The sequence below is a fragment of the Harpegnathos saltator genome, unplaced genomic scaffold (genome assembly GCF_003227715.2).
Source record: "Harpegnathos saltator strain DR-91 unplaced genomic scaffold, Hsal_v8.6 scaffold8, whole genome shotgun sequence".
Taxonomy (NCBI): Eukaryota; Metazoa; Arthropoda; class Insecta; order Hymenoptera; family Formicidae; genus Harpegnathos; species Harpegnathos saltator.
Genome location: NW_020230648.1, coordinates 1,574,603 through 1,592,718, shown reverse-complemented (window position 1 = coordinate 1,592,718; position 18,116 = coordinate 1,574,603). Strand labels below are relative to the sequence as shown.

The following is an 18,116-nucleotide window of genomic DNA, read 5'->3' as shown; positions in this document are numbered from 1 at the left end:
GAAATTTCAAGCAGCTTCCCGCCCGTCAGTCGCCGACGCGTTTAGATGGCTCGTTTAGTTCCTTCATTTGGCGTCTTGTCTTTGCGCACTTTGGCCGCAGTTTCGTACTTTGTTTCGTACCTCCCCCCCCTCCCTTTCGCTGAACTTTCAACGTCCGTTATATTTCGAACGACGCGAGTACGTTTGGTCGTGTCAAAAGGGTCGAAAGGGAGGAAAACGAGTGTAGGTGGTGCGGTCGAAGGGAATTTTCTTCGGCTATGATTTTGGCTTCAGAGTGCGATTTCAAAGGCACGAACTCTAACACGGTTCGGTTAGATTGAGCACGAGAGAGTACGCGAGTCGTCGTGAGAGTCGTGTGAGAACCTCTAGCGTTTCAGATAAAGAGAAAAAAAATAGATGACGACAAATCGACTTTATCGATAGGAGAGTGCCGTGCCACCGGGGCGGCGCGCCTCGACGGTGATCCGAAATAATGATCAGAGAGCCGCGGCGCGTAATCGGTAGATAAACAATTCTCGCGGGTAAATCGATTGACCGCGCGGATTGTAACGTCGATTTATCGCCCGATCAATCGCGGACGTCACGCGCGTCCGCCGTGCTGCTTCCTTCCCTCCCGCTGACGTTTTGACGTTATCTAGCTGACGAACGAGCCGCGTTTGACGAGGACCTCGTATTGGGAGGGCACGATAAGTGTCGTTTCTCCCTCTTCCTCGAGGCGCGTCTTGTTCGTCGCGTTAACGCCAGAGCGCGTACGCACTTTTTTACCGCATGTCCGAGAAGTGAGCGCGCTCAACAAGCCGTAATACATATTCCCCTGTGTGTATATACCTCGTTGGAAACGAAGTCTAACGATCGCGCTAACTTCACGGAGGTCTAGAAACGCGAGATCCTTCTCTCTCTCTCTCTCTCTCTCTCTCTCTCTCTCTCTCTCTCTCCTCGTCTGTCCTGGGTAAAGCCCATTTCTAATTTGCTGCTTTTACCACACCAATTAGAGGATCGCTCGCCGCGTCGAGGGAGCACGTGGCGGGCCGAGTAATTGGACGTAATGAGAGAACGGGCTAAAAATACCGTGGCGGTAAGATATGGGCTTAAAAGCGACGACGTTCATAAGACTCATTCCGCCGTCTATCTCGACCAACTTCGGCCGGTAACTTTCAAGGCTTCAACGCGAGGCGCGAGGCGAGCGAGCGAGCGAGCGAGCGAGCGATGTGTATGTTGTACATATGTGTAGGCTCTCGCTCATGTTATCCTTCGCCAGCCGACCTCCCCGCTGCTCGACTTCAAATTGAAAATCGAAGTTCGCGCGAGATCGTTCCCAACGGCCAGTCTCGCACGTTCGCTCGCTCGCTCGCTCGCGAGACGCGCCGAGCGGTATATTCGAAAATACGTGTGACGAGTACGCGCGTGCATTCCAAAATCTTCCGCTCGGGCCGCGATTCTCGAGAAACGCGCGACGTCGCCGAACGTTGGCCGCGCGCATATCTCGGTGAAATCGTACAACGGGAGGCAGCGCGAAGGAGGAGCAAGAGGAGGCACGTCTCGGGCGCGCGAGAAGGGGACAGAGAGCGCGCGGAGGAAGAAGAGAGGACGACAAGGAGAGTGAAAGAGAGCGAGACGACGCGATATGACGCGCGCGACGCGACCCGACGCATACAGCCCTGAGGGGCAGCAAGGCAAGGGGCAAGCGGGATCCCCTCTTGCGTCCCTGGCCCCTCCGCCGCATCCCCACCGTCGCGCCATGCCGTCGCCGACTGCAACGTCACTACCCCCTCTCCCCGGCACGGCCGTGCGATATCGCGCGCGCGAGAGAGTGTGCGTGTGTTGTACCCCTCGCCAGCTACAACACAGCGCGCGCGGACCTGCCCAGTAAAGCCAGTAAATGCGAGGCTTCCGTTTCGGCGTGCGTAATAAGCACGGCGTGCTCAGACAGATCTGCGTACTTCGACGTTGTCGCCGCCGCCGTCGTCGCCGTGGTCATCACTGGGCGGACAATCGTCGCGCGTCAAGATGCCGCTCAGCATCGGGGTTAACCTGAGGGTAACCGGCCACTGCAATCAAGGTGGACGCAAGTACATGGAGGACATGTTCTGCGTGGCGTTCCAGCCGACTCCGGACGACAAAGACCTCGAGTACGCGTTCTTCGGCATATTCGACGGCCACGGGGGCGGCGAGGCCGCGACGTTCGCCAAGGAGCATCTCATGGAGATTATCGTGAAGCAGAAGAACTTTTGGAGTGATCGCGATGAGGACGTACTGCGGGCGATCAGGGAGGGATACGTGAACACGCACTACGCGATGTGGCGAGAGCTCGGTACGAATGGAATTGTACTTGTTTGTATGTTAGAGCGAGTGAGCGAGTAAGAAAGAGAGAGAGAGAGAGAGAGAGAGAGAGAAAGAGAGCGTGCAAGCGAGCGAATCGCGACGATCCCCTCGGGCTTTCGCGATCGCCGATGATGGTACGCACCGGAGGTATAGTCTCTCGAAAGAGCCGCCGCACCAGCGACGGCGGCGGCTCTCGCGAGAATTTCTGTCGCCGTCCCGCGTATTTCCCCCACCACCGCAACTAGACCTGATTAGGTTAGAGTTTAGGTTATGTAACTTTCCGTTCTAACCTGAAAAATTCGAATCCAACGAAGCCGCGCTTTTGACTCGTGGATCCGTTACGAATTCAAATTATTGTGACGGAGCTGCCTTTATCAACATCGTCGTGCGTGAGTAAAATATAACCAGGTGGCTCATTCGAGATCTTTGTATCCGTTTCAGATACTTTGCTCACTTTCTTCGACCTTGGTCGCGGAAATCTTGCTCTTTATCTGCCGGTCGTATCGGGCGCGACTGAAAATACATGTATATTTATATCTTGACCTGGTGTTATTTTTCAAACAGACAAATGGCCACGAACCGCATCTGGATTGCCATCCACAGCTGGCACGACCGCCAGCATCGCGTTCATTCGAAAGGGCAAGATTTACATCGGCCATGTGGGAGATTCCGCTATCATTTTGGGCTACCAAACGGAAGGTGAAAACCAGTGGAGAGCAAAAGCTCTGACGAAAGACCATAAGCCAGAGAGTGGGCCGGAAATGATGCGCATACAGGACGCGGGTGGAAAGGTTGTTAGTAAATCTGGTGTTCCAAGAGTGGTATGGAATCGACCTCGTATAGGGCATAAAGGTCCAGTTCGCAGATCCACTCATATGGACGAAATCCCCTTTCTTGCAGTAGCCAGATCATTGGGTAAATATATATGTTGGGAGTCTTATAGTCGAAATATTTTGCATTTTTGTGTACAAAGGATTTTAGATGAAATTTCTTTTCAGGTGACTTGTGGAGTTATAATTCAGAGCTAGACACTTTTGTGGTGTCACCTGAACCAGATGTGAAAGTTATTCCAGTTGATGTTAAGTCACACCGCTGTCTCATATTTGGTACCGATGGTTTGTGGAACATGTTGTCTCCCCAAGCTGCAGTAGCCATTGTTCAAGCTACAGATAGGCATAATGAGAAACACTTGATAGCCTCTCAGCAGACTGGGAATGAAGTAAGTTTTGATTATTCTATGCTACTCAAGCTGATTTACTTTATTTAATGCAGTGCAATTAATGCATCCACACACCATACCTGGTTGTTGAAATATACTACAATTACAATTGTGGAAGTATGTAAATGTACATGTTGGTGATGATTATAAAAAAAATACAAACTTGACAGCTATCTGACATGCAAACGTGGATAAATCCTTCGAAAAGTCTCGTGGATCGTGCGCTAGAAAGATGGTCATCGACTCGATTGCGCGCGGACAACACTAGTGTTGTAACCCTGATGCTTGATCCATCAGGACCATGTCGCAGTGAGGTAATATTTATGTCTATATGTGTGTGTGTGTGTGTGTGTGTGTGTGTGTGTGTGTGTGTGTGTATTCTAGCCACATGAATGTTTTAACAATCTAACAGGGGCTGTCGTACGGTGTAGTACGAAATATCTTGACACAATTGTCTGTTACTAACTCGAAGATTCTGAGAAACGAAGTTACATTCCACATACTGGATCCAATAGGCCCTCAAATCTTTATATATATTTTGCAAATGTCTTTCATCTTTGCTTTTAATATTCCTTCTATTTTTCATGCCTTTCTTCATTTACGAGAAACGCAGTGTTTCACCGATGCGTATTATAAAATTTAAAGTTTGTAAAACTTGAGGTTTATTGAAAATTTTGAATGATTCGAAATTTGAAGCAGATGTTTGAGAAATTTTCAAAAAAGATTCCTTCACACAGCTCCCTTCTCTTCTCCTTCGATAAGAAAAGCTTGAAAAATATCTTAGTTTCTTCTACCTAGTGGATTTATGTAAAAATTTCGCTGTCAGTTGTTTTCGAAAAAAGTACAGTAGACACTTTGAATGGTTCCTTAAGATTAGCTTAGTAAGATATTTCTCTCTTGCTAAAGGTGCTGTTCAATACAAAGAAGGACCGTGTTATACATCATGGGACGTACATGCCGACTGCGAGCACGATGCCCGGGAATGTCGAGGAGGAGGAGGAGGATAATTCGAAAGTTTTAAATGCATGCGAACCTGTACCACCGCCAATCGCCTCTACGCATCCCGAAGTTGACGCCAAGCTACCGGACTCGTCCAACGGCAATGACGACATCGTCGCTCCATCGTTACAGCCGGAGACAATCCCATCTCCTGAAAAATCAGTTGAAAAATCAACTAGTTTTTATATCGATAATTCCACGAAATTGCAAGAGACAAGAGCAGCGGACAAGAACAACACGGCGGAGGTTGCAGACGTCGTTGAAAGTATTCAAGTCGACGAGGTCTCCTCTAGTGAAATACTAGAAGAAGGCGCAGAAATGGAAAAAAAGGGAACGGATGAAGCCGTTGTTGCCAAGTTGACCAACCTCAAAGATGAGAAGCAAGCAACAAGCGAACGGGATGGAACCGAAGAAAAGCACGATAACACGCTGATCACGAGTCAGATAAAGCAGTTGGACAAAGAATTTCTGTCGGAGACGGGAGTACCCAATGCGACGCCACAGACTGAACTTTCCAGCGCGAACGAGGACGTCCAACCCGACGGCACGCTCATCGGCAGCAAGCTGCGTCGAAGCGGCGGTATTCTCGCTGAGAACAACAGTTGCAACGATGATGAAGCGAGAAATGATGTTTTGAGCAGACAAAGGCACAAACAACCGCAACAGCATCCACTGTTCCCGGCTGCTACGCCTGATGTTCGAAGCATCAAGCGACGACACAGCTTGAACTCGCAAAGCCGCAATGCTTACGCGGACGTCGCACCCACGGACCCTAAGAGTTATGTGAGTATCAAGTCACGATACAAGGTGCCGATAACGAAATCCTCCGGGAACGTGACGAACGAGGAGAACGCGTTGAAGAAGAGCGCGCCAAGCCGGCAAACGAGCGGCGGCAATGCTGCTGCTGTGGTGGGTAACAAACGCAGGCACAGTGCGATCGCGCAGGCAGTCGACGGCGGCTGCGGTATTCAGCAACAGCAGCAGGAGCCGTGTGCCAAGAGGAGGACGCGCTCGGAGGACCGGCCGAGTCTGACGGACGAGAACGATCCGGCTAACAAAGTGACTGAGGACGCCAGCAGCCGGTTGAGTTGGCCTACGTCGGACTCTGCGTTGTCGAAGAATAATGGGACCGCCGCGACGTTGTCCGGCCAAGACAGGCTCTCGTCGTCCAACACGTTCCAACGGAGGAGCTTAGGGAAGAAGGCTACGCTCGTGAAAACCATCAGGAGGCCGTCTATGAGCGGTTCGAATCGACTGCAACAGCTGAGAGGTAGTTTCGGCCTAAGGGATTGGGACCAAGGAAGAAGCAACCGAACGAACAATTGTAATGATAGAAGATTGAACAGGACAGTAGCGCTGATGAGCCCTACAGATACGACGATGCCACAACGATGGCTAAGGTTGGTAACTCAGCGAGTCCGTTAAATCCATATCAGATTGCAACTAAAGATTATCCAGATGATGGGAATTGAGAATTGTGGGTTTCACATTAGTGATTTTCAGAAAATTGATCTTTACTAGTGCTGCCAGTCATGCCAGTAACAATTGTTTGTAGAATATGTCAATATATGTATCAGTGATCTTTATCAGTTTTTGTTATTAAAACACGAATTATCAGATCGGTTTCATGCTGTTTGTACAAATGTAGTCTATAAAGTGTCTAGTGGTTTACATCCTCAATCTGATACGACCTTCAAGTCGTAAAAAGAACTTTATTTTATTCTTTTGATTTAGATCAGACACAATGGCGGCGACACCTGTGAAGACATTACGTTCACGTAACGTAGACATCGCCGGGCATACCATATCCGCGCAGATGGTCCATCAGTACGGCGTGGTGAAGCAGAACCGATTGCCCATGCCGAATAAGCTGAAGCAATCTACGAACAGTGGTTCGTTGCAATCGAGTAGAGTCAGGTCTTCCTCGTTGTCGTCCAATAAACTTAAACAAGCGAATAGTAACGGTGGAAGCGTGAGTACTTGCGCGGCCATTAATAACGCGACCACAGGTTGTAGTTCCACCTCTGGTATAGCTAAGAGAGTCAAGTCGCCTTACAATCCCAGTGCTCGATCCTTGAACACGCGGTCTCGTATCAAGCGTCTCGGAAAGTAAGGATACGTAGTTAGCGGCCCTATATTTGCAATTAGCTCGAAGATTCTTAGGGTATGACACACTCTTACCCTTAATATTATTAGTTTTTTAAGCATCTACGTATTATCTTACAGTGATATAAACCAATTGTTACATATAGCACACAACAATACACACACATTTAATACATGCTTTGAAACTTTGTCACTTTCATCGTTGAGACTCTATATTTTCTTTCATTGAGTGTAGTTTTTAGAACTGGGTTTGAGTATAGTAAATTATTAGATTTTTATGTTTCCTTTTTGTAGATGTAGAATTAAATTAAATATGGAGTGTAAAAGCAAGCAAGTGTACGATTATCCTATGTATACATCGGAAATTAGCATTTGTGCTTTTCTTGCGCGATTTCTTATAGATTTTTAATGTTGCAATTATTTCTTACGGGATATGTTGCATGCGTATTTGCTTAATTTCATTATCGAAATTAATTATATCATACTATTGTATTCGTATAAGGGCACGCGTATTCCCCATTTTGTTTTATAAAATATTCTTTCGTGTAAAATAAATTGTTACACACACACATACGCTCTGCCATTCTCGTCATTAAACATGATTATTGACTTCTTTGCGAAAAATACCGCAACATTGTCTAGAATGGCTTAAAGAATTGGACTGTGGCATCACGATATCATTGTATTCGCAGCTCTTCGACAATTCTGCACCTCCCAAAGGAGCGTTATTCGTTCTTCTGATCCTTTCCAGAGCATAAGTTTTCTAGGTCGCTCAATTTAAACACATAGAAAGCACGATACGATATTGCAAGTTATTGCCATTTCATTATTGTACCTTTGCTCGCTATACTTTGTTCAACGAGATTTACAAGAAGTTATTGTTGCGCGCATATAGACGAGAGAGAAAGAGAATGAGGAAAGGGCGAGAAGTTCCCTCGTTTTTTCTTACGTTTTCCGATATTCGAATTTATATGCTAAATATTATATAAAACGTGATATGAAAGTAAAAATGCGTGTACACAGAAAATAGCCGGACAATAAGAAAGTAGGCAAGCGGAAACAGAGACACGTATCTATGCGCATATGTATCTCATATTGATGCGTCTTTTCAGCTCATAAGAACAATCCCTCGGGATCTTCGCGCTCTAGGCGAACGAAACTCGCGATCAAACGGCCGCGTTTTGGCAGCGAATGTGAGACTGTAAGGAAATTGTATCTCCGTAGTTTTCTCCGACGAATCCCCCCCCCGCCTTTCTGTCTGACGATTTTGGAGAAATCGTGTCGCTGAAATTCCTCTATCCTCGAAATTTAGGATAGATTCTGTTATACATTTTTGGTTTTATTGGTACACATATTATTTTCTCCCAGCTATAATTATACCATCATATTTTTGCTAGAATCATTTCATGGCATCTTCTCTTGTCAGTCTATGTTGGAAGCCGATTTTACCAGTTTTTCTTCTTCTGTGTGCTACGTTGAATCCTGGTCGTCCAAATACAACATAGAAATCCAGCCCATAAATATCAATGCTGAGATCATATTTAAACCCCAGATCGATGTGTCCTTCTATATTAAAACCAAAGTTCCCAGTGCACGAGAAGTTTTCTTTCTTCAAGTCATATTCACGTACCTTCAGGCTGCGCTCGAGAATTTCTTCAGCTTTTACATCATGTACAGTGCCAGTGCATAACCATCTTCTCATTCCGACGGATGCCAAAGGAACGTACAGCATATCTAGCTTTAGAAAATACTGGCTGCTGACCAGTTAGTTGTTCCAAGACCTTTGCAGCACGCGTTAGTCTATCGCCGGACTCTTCTACATAAATGTTCAAGCGAAGGTTTTTCCATCATTTTCACTGTATCCACCATTTTGAAGCGTGTCACGTCAAGCAGTTGCTACATTGGTTTTATTATTATTTTTACACAAAATGCTGGGATGTGTGCTTTTCGAGTTGCCGCCTTGCTTCATTGAGCGAGGGTCGGAGATTCGTCGGAGAAAACCGCGACTCTTCATGTTTTTATAGACTAGTAGATTAGAAGAAAAAGAAATCTTGATTTCTCATCATGATCACGGTCTTCTTTGTCGGCTCGGGAAGCATACACGCACGCAGACGTTCGAGTCAAAGTAGCACTGCGTTTAGAGTAAGTTCGAGCGTTTAACTATTTCTTAGTAAGTAGATAGGTACGTAATCACTGATCTGCCTTGGCTGCGTACGGAGTGGCTGTTGAGGAAGTTATCGCGGCGGATCGTCTTCGACTGTCCGTGCGAGTGCATTGTTACAGTACGGATATACGAGATATACAAAGTAGCCTGGGCGACTGGGTGAAGTGATACACAAACGATGAAATATTTCACTTTAGACCAAGCGACACTTTTTCCCCGAGAGATTCTCGGAGGCGTGTAATCATTGATAATAGCGATCACTCGGTACAAAGCGTTTAAATGACTGTACGATAGAGAAGTCTAGATTATAATTATAACTTACAATTAGACGGGAAGACATAAGTTTGCGCTACGGTTCATGCGGGTCGAGATGCGGTTTCTCGCGATATTGAACGTACAACAATTGTGTTCCAAGACGCAAAACGAGCACCATACCGTACTAGTGATGTAACGAACTGTTCAGTCTCACCGGCAAGAGATTTATACATATATATATATATATATATATATATATATATATATATATATATATATATAGTATACCAGATATCTCTATATAGATATATTAATATATCAGAATTTCGGAGATAACACAGCGTGTACTATACACTAGGGCTCCCAAATATTCGGATATCTGATGTTTAGAATCAGTACAATCCGCAAACTCAAGACCGCATTATATTCGGATAGTCCGGATAACCCGGATCACTCGAATCCAAGTTCAAGCCATAAGAAGAGATCCGGATCTAGAATATAAATTCGGATTCACACACACACACACACACACACACACAACCGACCTCTGAATTTGAATTCGGATTAAATACAAGAGGGAAAAAAAATGAAATGAATCAATTTAATAACACAATGATTCGAAATTATTTGAAGGCATAAGTAAATATAAAATTGTTAAAAAATACTGATTGGCAAGCTTCCAAGGGGAATCTAGATTGCCACGATCGATTCAGCTGCGAACTTGGATTTGAATTCAATGTTTCAACTACTCAGGTATATCCTGGGAAGCCCGAATTCCCGGATAACTTGAACTTTTGAAACCTCATGTTTATTCGCTATTCGAATAATCGGGCTCCCGCATGAAGTCAGATCAATGCGAATATTTTAGGCCTCACTTTACGCATCTTTTATGCCATCAGCTTCTGTTTCGTTGTAGAGTTGTCGTTTCATGTCGCGTAGAATATCGTGCAAGAGCGAGAAAGAAACAGGAAAGAATTAAAAAAAAAGGAAGAAGAAGAGAAGATACAAGGACAATTCAGGATAAATATCCATTTGGTTTCATTATCTGCCGTGAGAATTACGGACGCACAACGTGTCGTTTCGACATTGCACTTCACAAGTTTGGTTTATACTCCGTCGACAAATGAGCTGGAGTTGTGCTGTAACTTTATCCGATGTTTGTTTATGAGAATGTATATTGTTTCCTGTCTTGTCTGAGTTGCGCTTGCGACGATTCGAAGAATACATTTCGGTGTGATTTAACGAACGGAATTTATCGGGACTCCGGCGGACGAGAGAAAGCGCATGTATCTTTTGAATATAAGAACCGCGTGCGTTTTTGTACATTTTTACCAGAAAGGGGATGAAAATGGAGCATACGAGAAGGCTAAATTTGTTGACGAGAGAGAGAGGAATGTTACCCGTAATATTTATCGATGTCGCGTCGGCTATTTATTAACTGCGTTTAACGCTATTAACGATACGGTAGATAAATTCGCGCAGGTAATGCGTATGCTTGAGAAATACTATTTCGAGATATTTAGACAAATATTGCAGAACAAAAATCCACCTAGTATAAGACGTCCCCTGAGGTCACTTTGGATGCGTTCGAGGCGTCCGGTGACACTGCATTCAGATGCATCCAGATTGATGCTCTGCGATGTCTTGTGCTATTTGAGAGTATCAAGTGACATTTGAGAGTGACACTATAAAGTAACTTTGGTCTACGTTGAGGATACGTGGATACATACATTACATATATATACATATATTGCATATATATATATATGCGAATATATATATATATATATATATATATATATACATATATCTAAGTAGAGATAAATAGAGAGGGAAACGAGAAAGACACGTGCCTACAATATAGTTACCACGCAGCATGTATAACATAATAAAAAAGAAATTGTACTCGTGTAACCATGCACCGAAAATGCGCAAAGTGTCTCTCGATTTATCTGGCTTGTGTGCGACAATTCTGTTTTATGACACGGGCAAGATGTGCGAGGTAAAACCGAATTATCCAGTAGGCAGATACATGTGAGTTAGCCAAGCGTTATTCAAAGAATTACTATTTTAAGAATATTTTTTATTGGTGCATGCGTTCGTAAGTTTCGTATTGTATGTAAATATAGTGCCGATAAGCGCATTAAATGCATCAAATGGTGATTCCGCCGGGGCTGGAAGGAGGAGGGAGAAAAAGAAAAATGAGGCGCAGCCTCGTTATATAGCGTTGAACGTAAATATTACAATTATTACAAGTTGCGACAGACGCAAAGCTCGAACTCTACTTTGTGCGCCCGTAGATTTATTATTTGTTACAGCGTAGAAAGATGATGAAACCAAGTATTTTTTAAGGGAAGCGTTGAGAAATTTATAGCGCGAGTGAACAAGGAGAGAGGAGAAATGAAGTGTTAGCGTGAGAAATATTATTGCGATTCATCTCAGGTTAAGAAAATCATGATGTAAATTCGTTGAGGAACTCGAACAAAAGTGTGATCACGTTTATATCTGTATATTTTAATGAAATAAACTGAAATAAATTGTGATATACATATATACAGGTATGTATATATGTATGTCTCCTATTAATATTATAAGTATTGTATACTGTGTGTATATATATATATATATATAATGTTTTTGAAATTTTATTAAAGATACGCAGATTTTAAGTCAAACCAGTAGGTTAGACTCAAACCACAATTTACCAGCCTTCGTAAAATTTAGTCAAGACTGAAGCCGGCGTTTTCCTTCAGTGCCGCAAAATAACTATTTTATATGTTTTATAAGAGAGAAAGAGAGACGATATACATTTTTAAATGCTTCCGGTATAGATAAATTCGAGAATAGCGCCAATTCGTTATAATTCGACAAATACTGTTAAATGGAACTCTAAAAGTTCATAAAAATATTTTGGTTTAATTTTTTTGTTAAACTTATTTAAGGCTTACTAATTTTTTCCACAAAGCTCAAAACTAAAAATCTGATTTTAGCTGAGACGTAAATTACATTCAGAGAGAAACCTGAAAGCAGCCAACACGCCGTTTTCGGCGATACCGACATTCCTCACTGGGAAAGGATGCCATCTGCATCCATTTTGAGACGGGAATTACGATGCTACATCCACTTTCAGATCTCAGGGGTTAAAACTCTGCATGTGGTGGGAATCCGTGCTACATTCACTTTCAGGCGGTTTATGTCCGTGCTACAACCATAATAGCGTACTTGATAAGCACGATCTCGCATATTGTTATGCGTTTGTAACATGAATTAACATGTTAACATGCGCAAAAGAAATAAGAATTAAGATTGTGTAAGATTAATGAATCATGAAGATACGATTATTGTATTGTATATACAGGATGATATGTAAATACAAGATGTCTGGTAATTAGCTGCCAAACCAAAATGTGAAGGTAGATTGGAGTGGAAGGTAGATTAAGACAAAACATAAAAGTCCCATACTGTTTTACGAGATTCGTAATAATTATCGAGTTATTACAGAAATCTAACAAATGAGCGCGCACTTTGACGAATGATTGGAGAAGCGTCGTAGTAGAGAGAAGGACATTATTGACATGGATATGGGTGATGTGGATGTGGATGCGGATGTGGATGAGGGTATAGGTCATTCTACAATACGTGTCGTAAGTTATAAACCGCAAAAACTGACTAATTATAGCCGATTATTTTTGTAATAATCAACTGTGATTCGCCAATTCTTAGGGCTTTACAACTTACGACACGTATTGTAGAATGACCTTATAGATGTGGATGTCGCAGAAAAACGCTGAAGAATGCAACAAAACGCAGGAAAACGCAAAAAAATGCTAAAAACGCTTAAAACGCTGGAAAATACAGAAAATTGCAAAAAATGCTGAAAAACGTTTTTTTGCGTTTTACTGCACTTTCTTCCTTTTTTTCCGCATTTTTGTGCCCTTTTCTTCGTTTTTCGCATGTTAATGATGTTCTTCTCTCTACTACGACGCTTCTACAATCATTCGTCTGAGTGCGCGCTCATTTGTCAGATTTCTGTAATCGATAATTATTACGAATCTCGCAAAACGGTATGGGACTTTTAAGTCTGTCTTAATGCGGATTAAACAGCCGGGAGAACAACTACGGAAGGAAAATCCATGCGGTTTTTACGATCTCACAGGCAGCAGGCTCTGATTTCTTCTCGTCTTTATCACCGACGAAAGAAGCGTCCATTTTAATGAGCGATCATAAAATGTGCGACTACTTTGTCACGCTTATATTATCAACTCCCACTTCAATCTCCCACCCTCGATAGAGTCTCAACGCACGATCAAGCGCGAGTTATGAAGATTCAGTTTCCGCGAAGAAACTAGTCGGGGGACGTTCGCGGCCGCGGTGGAATTTAACGCTCGCGTTCGCAAGGGCCTAACATTCTACTCGCGAAGGGACGCAATCGCCCTTCTTTTCACAACGGTGCGGATGTTTAACTCCTTTCTCCCTTATTTTGCGCGACAACGATACGGCGACGAGGCCCTAACAAGGCAAGTTCGCTTATAACTAGCGTTTATGTCAAGAGCGCTTCTCAGGAATATTCCACTCGAGGGGTTAGTCCGCGATAGAAAGTTTCCTACGACCGGAGGCCGTTGTGGTTTAAAGTTAAATTGCAGCAAGAGCATTGTTATCGGGCAGCTCTGAAATGGGCTGCTATCATCCGTCCGTGACGTCTGCCGCGCGCCTTTGCGATTATCGGCAAATTCAATTTTTTCGATTGTCCGCGCGATTTCAAGTGGCCATAATATATGGCGATAATATGTGGCAATAACATATGGCAATAATATATGGCAACAATATATGGCAACAATATATGGCAATAATATATGGCCATAATATATGGCAATAATTCATGGAATATATTTTTCGTTACAAAAGTCAATGCAAATTTGCGGCATGCACAATGTAATAATAAAAGAGCTCTCTGCGAGCATCGAGTCAAACGCTCACCGATGACGATATTGATGATGTCCCGTTGCATCCAACTAGATCCACCAATGTCCGTCCATGTCCGCTGCCGTTCTCCATGTCGCACAGCATCCATCTTGCAGCGCGTCCCACGTTGATTGCTACACTTTCACCACATTTCCGCGACGCGGTCGATACTTTTGTATTAGAGCGGCGATATTTGCGTCAATTAAGGAACGTTTTACGTCGACATCGGTGGAAACATTTTACGCGCTGCGAAGCAGACTCTATAAACTCGATCGGCGAGGAGCAAGAACTGTGTGAAAATTTATCGACTCGTCCAACGGATTTTTACGGCGCTTTTCGCGATCGCGTCTGAAAAGTCGCGAAAATGCGGGAATATTGATATCTACGAGAACATTCGCGAATGCATGCGAGGAAAGATTAGACAATCAGAAACCGGTCATTCCGAGGGAACGCAAAGAGAGAAAGAGCGGGGCAAAGTTTTCACGCATGACAGTTCCGTCACGACGAAGCTTCCGTTCGCGACACTTTGGCGAAATGAGAATTTAAGCTTTCTTTGTTAGCAGCGCGGGTAAAAAGTATATTGATAACCGCGGTCGCGATATTCAAAGGCATGCGAGCGAGAATACCTCAAGCTCGGCGTACGCTGGCGTAATTTCTGCGCGCATTATACGCTACTCGAGACAATAGGGATCGTGATGAACAATATCGGATGAACAATGACGGACAATATCGCCAAATAATTCTACAGCTTGTTTCGGGAATAAAAGAAAAGTGCCAACGGTATCGGCATTTATGCGTATGAATATATTTTACACGGACAATTGAATATTGTCAAATAATTGTCATTAAATAATTTTACGGCCCGCTTGAAAAATGAAAATAAAACAGCTGATGACCGTATCGCGTTTGTAGATATGAATATCTCTTATTCAGATGACTGAACATCAAAAGAGAATCATTCGGTATTTTAAATCTCGTATGTAATGCAGGCTATCGATCAAGTAATCCCCTGATTGTTTCGAGCAATGTATTTTATCAACGTCACAAACACACACATGCAAGAATCTATTTGCAATTCGCATTGACTCGAACGATATTTTTTAATCCCACATCCGTCATGCAGAATTTTGTTTCTCTTTTCATTTTGACTCACCGAAACGACTTGCAGTCAGAGCCGGCCACGTTCCGCTTCAACTCTGTAACAAAAAATTCACATTCGCTCATCAGATCAGACCAACTATTGCGGGCGAGTAAAAGAGTAGTTTACCCTCTGCGATCGTAATTCAAATCGATTCGGAAATTATATCCCAGCTCTAGGTCGCCAAGGGTCAAACAGAGGACTATAGTAAACTTGTAAACTTACCTTCAAGCCGACTCTGCTTGGCCCGAATCGGTTCCTCCGGTGCGGCATCCGCGTCCGCCGGATTGTTATTGCTTCCGCAACAACTGAAACAGAAAAATAATTTTCCCGGTTGATAACTTGTAGTAGAGAAAAAGAAAGAGAGAGAGAGAGAGAGAGAGAGAAAGAGAGTATCTTTGATCGGGACGAATCGAAAGTACGGAAATATTTTGATAAAGAATTTTTATTTTTATATTTTTGTTCCAATATTGAAAATTTAAATAAGACTTGAAGCTTTCAAGAGAGCTGATGAGAAACAAGTTGCAAAGGCAAAGATCGTTAAGGGTTGAACGCAGATGTGTAGGAAACTTATGAACTTTACCTTCCGACCGACTCTGCTTGGCCCGAACCGGATCCTCCGGTACGGCATCCGCATCTGCCGGATTGTTGTTGCTTTCCGCAATAACTAAAACAGAAAAATAGTTTCCCAGTTGATAATCTGCGGTAGAGAGAGAACATCTTTGATCGAAACGAATTGAAAATACGGAAATATTTTTATATGGGATTTTTATCTTTATATTTTTGTTCCAACATTGAAAATTTATATGAGACATGAAGCTTTCAAGATAGCTGATGAGGAACAAATTGCAAAGGCAAAGATTGTAAAGAGTTGAACACAGATATGTAGGAAACTTGTAAACTTTACCTTCCGGCCGACCCTGCTCTGCCCGAACCGAATCCTCCGGTGCGGCATCCGCGTCCGCCGGACTTGCTTTCCGCAACGTCTGGAACAAAAATTTAGTTGATTGGTAAGCTGCGGTAGAGAAAAAATGTTCGGTCGATATGAGTGAAGAATATTCGCTACGGTTTTTTTTTCTTCATTGACATTGAAAGTCTAGATAGGACTTGGAGCTCTTGAATGAGCTGAAAAATGATGAGAAAAATGACAACAAGAAGCGGAGACAACAGTTGTGTGCTCTCGAAAATACTCTTTTACGAATGGACGTTTAAATTTAGATCTCGTAACGACAGTAAACAGACTTGAAAGAAGTGCTGACCGAAAACAAAAAAGTCGTAGCTTAAGAAGCGGTATGACGTTGAATATTCTACACAAGACCGGTATACTCACACAATTGGAAATTATTCAGAATGTTTGATTGAGAACATGCATTAGAGATCCGCGTTCATGGACCGTTATCCGTCTCTGTCTCTGGATCAATATCTCTTGTATACAACAACGCAATAAATAGATAGACAGACAGAGATTGACGAGAGTAATTGCAGATTTATAATGTCATGATTACTAGTCGGATGATGACGGATCGTAAATGGCGAGTGCGAAATTCCGACTTCTTATTCCCGGAAAATTCGTCAAACGTCCACTCTCGTTATCGGAGACCTCCCGCATAATAAATGATTCCACATACCTGGAAACGTGACGTATCGCTGTCGCGTCCTGCTTCTCGGCTACTGGAGTCCTTCGGATTTCACTCGCTCATGCTTCTAATGCCGATACTCGCGATTCGACCGTGCGGTTAATCAACGCGATGCCAACGCGATGCCGATTGAGTATCTCGAGGACCGACGAGATACATTTCTTTCAATTACACGAGACGAAAGTGACGAGCGCGTCGCGCACGGCTGTTGCTGATGGAATGAAATCGAGTACGCGAGGCGCGCGAGTATTAATACGAAGGGCAAAAAGTGTCGTCGCTCGCGCGAGCCGATCAACACAATCGGCGCGATGTAAACATTGCGGGCCTCGGCGGTACGGTTGAAGCAAGAGAGACTTGCCCTTGGGCGTCTCTTCTTTTCTCGAAGGTTCCGGAACGACGAGGGGAATGCGAGGAGGCCTTTCAACTGTACGCGACATTGATTTATTCTATTTATTGATTAGTGAAAATAAAGAAAATTACTCTGTCGAAGCATCGGATATTTGTTAGCTTTATGTTAATTAAAGAGGAATGTGTACGATTAGAAAATGTGTTAGCAACTAATTGTACAGAGTGTCAAAGTTGTTGTGACGCCGTTTTCAGAGAATAATTAAAGGTCATGGTAGCGTTAAAGAGTGGAATTTGATCTCACGCGAATTTTGTCTCGTTCTTATTAAATGTTAGATTATCCGCTCCGGACAATAACTCTCCTACTTTTCATCTAATATTCAATGATGATAAATAACATTTAATTGCATTCGTTTGGCCTTTTTTATTTTGAAAATAAGAAAATATATATCAGGGTGAGATTTCACCCATGACAACATCAACGTGATTTTCTTTGATGCTTTTTTTAAAAGTTCAGATATTTCGTCGACTCGCGGGATATTTATGATCGGAGTCTCGTCGCGTTAATTAACACGTGCTCCTCCGAACGAATCGAATGCTCATTGACGGCCACTGTCAGTGCCACGAGCGAATGTCCGGAGCGGACGGAATGCTGAATTGAGAAGCAGGACGAAGGGAACGGGACGCGGGCAACGATACATCATGCGTCTCCAGATGTGTCAAATCGTTTATTATACAGGAGACTTGGATGCGGCAACGTGTATTCGAAGATTTAATATAATAATATAAATATTTAATATGTACTTTTATTTTTCTTGCTCCTCCTCCCCTCCCTCCCGCCCCGCCGTTCTTTTTAGACCTCCGGGCATAATCTGGCATAGAAATGGCAACTTTGATTGCAGCATGGACATAAACCGCCTGAAAGTGGATGTAACACGGACTTCCACCAAATGCAGGTTTTCCCGCCGA

At 43.4% G+C, this 18,116-nt stretch overlaps 2 protein-coding genes across 2 annotated transcripts; one reads left to right on the top strand and one right to left on the bottom strand.

The window, feature by feature from the left end:
• Nucleotides 1-2,007: 2,007 nt before the first annotated feature.
• Nucleotides 2,008-6,857, top strand: Pp2C1 (protein phosphatase 2C). Its single transcript, XM_011138580.2, has 6 exons — nucleotides 2,008-2,311; nucleotides 2,887-3,237; nucleotides 3,321-3,541; nucleotides 3,712-3,855; nucleotides 4,448-5,940; nucleotides 6,275-6,857. The coding sequence occupies exons 1-6, from the start codon at nucleotides 2,008-2,010 to the stop codon at nucleotides 6,651-6,653; spliced, it is 2,892 nt and encodes a 963-aa protein (XP_011136882.1). The 3' UTR covers nucleotides 6,654-6,857.
• Nucleotides 6,858-6,956: 99 nt separating this feature from the next.
• Nucleotides 6,957-9,025, bottom strand: LOC105181679 (60S ribosomal protein L11). Its single transcript, XM_019840667.2, has one exon. It carries the CDS (start codon nucleotides 8,376-8,378, stop codon nucleotides 8,046-8,048), a length of 333 nt encoding a protein of 110 aa, XP_019696226.1. The 5' UTR covers nucleotides 8,379-9,025; the 3' UTR covers nucleotides 6,957-8,045.
• Between the last annotated feature and the right edge of the window lie 9,091 nt (nucleotides 9,026-18,116).

Coding starts and splice junctions, on each gene's coding strand:
- Pp2C1 (XM_011138580.2), top strand. CDS start 2,008: ATGCCGCTCAGCATCGGGGTTAACCTGAGGGTAACCGGCCACTGCAAT. Junction 3,856..4,447: donor CAGGACCATGTCGCAGTGAG/GTAATATTTATG, acceptor CTCTTGCTAAAG/GTGCTGTTCAATACAAAGAA. Junction 5,941..6,274: donor ATGCCACAACGATGGCTAAG/GTTGGTAACTCA, acceptor CTTTTGATTTAG/ATCAGACACAATGGCGGCGA.
- LOC105181679 (XM_019840667.2), bottom strand. CDS start 8,378: ATGCTGTACGTTCCTTTGGCATCCGTCGGAATGAGAAGATGGTTATGC.